The sequence below is a fragment of the Trypanosoma rangeli genome (genome assembly GCF_003719475.1).
Source record: "Trypanosoma rangeli strain AM80 chromosome Unknown Tra_15.4_contig_00719, whole genome shotgun sequence".
Classification (NCBI taxonomy): domain Eukaryota; phylum Euglenozoa; class Kinetoplastea; order Trypanosomatida; family Trypanosomatidae; genus Trypanosoma; species Trypanosoma rangeli.
In genome coordinates this window covers 1-4692 of record NW_021706467.1, presented here as the reverse complement: position 1 = coordinate 4692, position 4692 = coordinate 1, and the positions used below count along the sequence as shown (strand labels likewise).

The 4692-nt window shown below is 50.9% G+C and overlaps 3 protein-coding genes across 3 annotated transcripts, besides 2 other annotated features; all 3 read right to left on the bottom strand.

Annotated features, from left to right (window-relative positions):
* Nucleotides 1-683, bottom strand: TraAM80_09909 (trans-sialidase; the record flags this gene model as incomplete). The annotated part of the gene is made up of 1 exon (XM_029386565.1): nt 1-683. A coding segment is annotated over one exon (683 nt), but the record flags the coding sequence as incomplete, so codon positions are not given.
* A 42-nt stretch (nt 684-725) lies between these two features.
* Nucleotides 726-744: a microsatellite.
* Nucleotides 745-1234: 490 nt separating this feature from the next.
* Nucleotides 1235-1268: a microsatellite.
* A 671-nt stretch (nt 1269-1939) lies between these two features.
* On the bottom strand, nt 1940-2482 carry TraAM80_09908 (retrotransposon hot spot (RHS) protein; the record flags this gene model as incomplete). Its single annotated transcript, XM_029386564.1, has 1 exon — nt 1940-2482. The coding sequence occupies one exon, from the start codon at nt 2480-2482 to the stop codon at nt 1940-1942; it is 543 nt and encodes a 180-aa protein (XP_029233586.1).
* A 225-nt stretch (nt 2483-2707) lies between these two features.
* TraAM80_09907 (retrotransposon hot spot (RHS) protein) lies at nt 2708-3415 on the bottom strand (the record flags this gene model as incomplete). The annotated part of the gene is made up of 1 exon (XM_029386563.1): nt 2708-3415. One exon carries the CDS (start codon nt 3413-3415, stop codon nt 2708-2710), a length of 708 nt encoding a protein of 235 aa, XP_029233585.1.
* Between the last annotated feature and the right edge of the window lie 1277 nt (nt 3416-4692).

The window sequence follows — 4692 nt, the reverse complement described above, 5'->3', positions numbered from 1 at the left end:
AACTGGTCCACGCCACTTTGTTTAGCAAATGGTTCCATCTGTGGCAAAAGCGAGGTGGGTTCGCCCCATTGAATGACTTTATCTTGCGTGACCTCACCCACAAACAAATCAAAACCCTGTGAGGGTGCAAACCACTTCTTCGATGAAGCATCATATTTCTGATTATACCCTCCCACAAGTATGAATATTCTGTTGCCCTTCGCAATTGTTGTGGGTGCATACGCGTATCTCAGACCGCTGTTATGCTCCTCTAGCAGGGCTGTGTGAAAGATGCTGTACGTCTTCCATGTGTTTAGTCGGACCTCATCAACAAAAGACGACCAGTTTTCTGCAGGGTCAATGTACCCCGCCACAACATCATAAGACATGGGCCAATTGGGTTCGTAAGTAGAGAATGCAAGCATGGTGTAGCTCTGGGCGAAAGCAACCAAGACTCCACCAGCACTGGCAAGGGAAGGGAAGATAAAAAATTTCCATGCTTCACTTTGACCTTGTGTTTCCACGATCCTTCGACGCGGCACAAAAAGATTAGCATCCTTTGCCGGCTGCACGTCTTTTGGCGTACTTTTCTCCTCGGCGTGCACAGCCGTACTTCCAAAGCATAACAACAGCACGCAGAGAAGAAGCACCGAAAAAGAAAACAGGTGCCGGGACATGTTGAGCATGTGTTGCTGCTCACTCATTCTCTTCCTTCCTTGTGGTGGATCCGCTCAGGCCCCAACGATTGTGTGTGTGTGTGTGTGTTACTGGTGGTGACTGTAGCGCCTTTCAATGTGCACGGCAGCGAGTGGCGTTTGGTCTCTTTCCTTACGAGCGTGTTGAGGGAAGAAAAAATGAGGTGAAACCAAAAAAGAAAAAAAACGAACATAACGATACGCACCACCCGCGCCCACGGTTGGGCACCCCGCAAAAAACATTGGCAATCCATAACGAAGGTCACACCGATAAACGCGGTGGCAGCGACTGCTGTGCGCAGCCATAAGAAAAATCCACCCGCACCCGCACGGAGCATCCGCAGTGCGGGATGCCCACCACAGAAATCAAACAACAAAACAAAAATTAAACACATTCATAAGCACGCCGCTTACCGTCTCCCCCGCCCAGCCCCTTCAAACCCCGCCAGCAGCAACACGCAGTGCGCATGCCGGCGGGACCTCCCATCACGGCCACCACAAACTCCCCAACGCCCCCCACTTCCCTCAGCACACTGCAGCAGGAGTGGGGCGCAATATTTAAAAAATAAAAACAATAAAAACAATAAAAAATAAGCCCTGCGGAATAAGAGCGGCAGCCTCTTTTCCTGCTGCTTCGTTCGGCCCAAGAGCGAGGGCGACACCAGCGCAGCGGTAGACTCAGACTGCCCGGTCAGTGCATGCAACCTGAACAAGACGGAACAGGCGCATGCGCCCAGGACGGCAACCCAACAAAAAGAGAGGCGCCAACGGTGTTTGCTCGAGGCTCTCAGCGGTGCATGCAGCACCCCCCATTGGAGCACAGCCGAATTAAAAACAATGGCACCCAAAAAAACAAAGGGAAAAACACCACGCCAAGGCACAAAAACAATCACAATAATTCGGTTTGTCCCCTGACCTCTGGGCTGTGGTGGGCGCCGCATTTGCTTTCCTGCCTGTGAGCCCACTCAGCATGCAAAACTTACCCTCTCGCCCAAACTCTCTGCAGCAACAAACTGGGAACAGCGAGGAGATATCACCAATGGAATACTGCTGGCGTACACCCACAAGGCGCCATCATTCCCCACGCAATTTTACTCGCAACCACAACACAACAAAAAAAAAAGGTGCTGCTGTGGTAGCGCTGGCCATAATAATCATTTGGCGCACGGCAGAGCGAGTCCCTAATTACGCCTCCTACCCACACACAAACACACTCGGCAATATATAATACTCCCTAAAATATTTCACCAGTAAACTCAAGCTGTTTATTCCCCTCCTCCTTTTCCTTCTCCCTCTGGGTGTCGCCCACGTTGGGTTTGTCGTTCACTTCTGAAATTTTCAGCTGATACCGCTACCTCGCACTGACGCACCTGCTGATTCCAAAATGCCGCGATGGCCTGAGGGTCCTCAGGCTCATTGCTGCCCGTTACATTTGCATGCACGACGAGAACACATTGCTGCCATGCGTTTATTGCCGTACTGTCCTCATGATGCACGTAAATAATCTCCCACGACAAGCCTTCCGCAAAAGTTTCCCAGTCATTAAAATAACTCCATAGAAAATTGTTGAACTGCCTCACCGTGCTGGTTCTGGTGCCATGCTCAGCCCTCGTCGTCTCACCTGCACCCCAACCATCGTCCTCCGCGGTGCACCAACGAAGAAAAAGCCGTCCACAAACGGAAAATGTCTGCTCTTCGGTACGTATAGCACCTTGTATTGTACATCCAACATCGGAGGAGTGTGTTCCAGCGTTATTAATGCAACGGGTCTGCTTGGATGCTTTTCGAGGTTCGATTGCAGCACACATCTCTGTCGCCGACGACGTCCTGGTGGAGGCAACCCGTTGAGGCCCGGCATTATATTTTACACAAAGCCTCTACGCAGGAATGCGTGCAGAGTGCACCGCTCCAAAAGTTCCGGAATTAACACTTCGCAGTGCTTACGTAGTCGAGTGAAAGTTGTCAGAGTAATAAGACAAGGCAATGTTGAGGGGTTTGTTAACCTGCCGGTCTGTTTTTCCATTGAAAGCAAATTAATTGCAAAGTTGCTCAAAGTGGATGAGAAGAATGACTTTTTTTTCGACTATGTAGGGTGCGTCATTCGAGGGCCGCATTCCCATGCCCCCAATCATCCCATAATGTACAGCATTTGAGGCATCGATACCTGCCAGGACGTTATTGGCATCACGCACGCGGGTCTCATATTCATTGAATTGAAAGATGCATCGTGGAATCGGTCCGACGTCATCCATGCGCATGTGCGTCCTTCTCCAATACCCTGCCTGCTCCTCTTCAGTCGTATCGCGTGTCTCCCACGTACACATCGCCTTCACGTCGTTTTCATCGGGGCAATTCATGATTATTTTGATAGCATCCGCCTGCTCCGCCCATTGTTTGAAGTTATCTTCGTTCGGGGACGACAACATAATGATGCCCCACTCATCGGAGGGCACAACATCATTCGATGGTTCTTGAAGTTGTCTTGCCATATCGATGATAATATACCCCTTCATTCCACTCCCAGCCAAATTTACCATAACCCCTCTAATATTACACCCACCCTCGTATATTGTCACCGTTCGTGTCCTCCTGTCAAACAAGTATGCGAAACCCTTTCCAAAGCAGTACACAACCACATGGAGATTCGTGGCATCGTAGTGCAGCAGCTGATAAAGGAGGTAGGAGCCAGCCGCCATTGACTTCCCTATCCTGGGGGTTCCAATCAAAAGACGGCGTCTCATGCATGGTGGGCCTCTCTCTGCAGGGAGAAACACTCCTTTTAGATCGCTCTCGACGATCTTCCACACCCGATGCACCTCAATGTTAATGTAGCAGTCGGCAATAGGCACTGCATGGTTCAGCGAGTAAGGTCATCGCTGTTCAGAGGAAAGGATCATGAGTCGTGGGCGTGGTGGACGGAATTGCTCATCACCACCCACTGAGAAAAAAGTACACACAGTCTGCGTGTACTCCCATAACTCTTGTGGCCGTTAGCCCTCTATCACCACCATGTCTTCCCCTTCGCCCTCGGGAAATCCCACAACGTGACTCCACGTTGCGTTAAACACGGACTCGTAGAATGCCTCCGGTGATGGTCCTCTGAGGCGTATTTCGGTTTCCCGTGTTGCCCCTTCCTCCTACGCTAGTTGAAGAGTTGCCTTCAGTTTTGTTCGTGTAATAGCAGAGACAATACTCCTTATCTGTAAATTCCTTCCAGTCTCGCAGCGTGCCCACCATGCACTCCGTAAGCTTGCGTGCATCTTCAAAAAGCTGATACCCTGGTGGATCGAGGATTCCCTCACGACGCCTCTGCTCTGTAACGTACCTGTCTGGCCCACGCACAAACACCTCCATTGACACATTTTGGTCTTCACCCACCACTCTGCTGGGGCCAACGTACTGTCGAAGGAAGTCGTTCAGCAAAATTCTATTGATTTGGCCAACCCGCACATTACGGACATCCTCGATAGAGCCTGCAAGCGTCCTCCTTAGCCGCTGCAGCGCTCCTTTTCCACCCTTCGGCGCTCTGTGGGGGGCTCATACGAGCCGCCAGACAGCCCCGACCCCGACAAAAGCCGCTCTTGTAATAGAGAAGGTAGGGAAGATCTTGCACCCCTAAAAAGCCTCACCCACCTGTTTACAGACATCATTCCCTTTTATTATTATTTTGTTTTCCTTCGTATTTTGTTGACTTGGCCTTAGCTGCAGCACAATACAAACAACCAGTCAAAACGATGAATGAAAGAAAAGAGAAACAAAATTACGCATAAACACGACTCTACGCGGCTGCAACAAAAGAGAACATACCACTCACACAGTACACGGCGCACACCTTACACACACGCAGGAGGACCACCACGACGGCAATGTGAGTGCCCCACGCACCGCAGAGTGTTGAGGAGAGTCAGCGACAACAACAACGTGGTGGGTACGAAGGGCTTCTGCCCGTGAACCCCGCCGGCCACCGTCCCACACCGGCGTGATCAACGCCACTGCACACACACACACGCAAATAGGC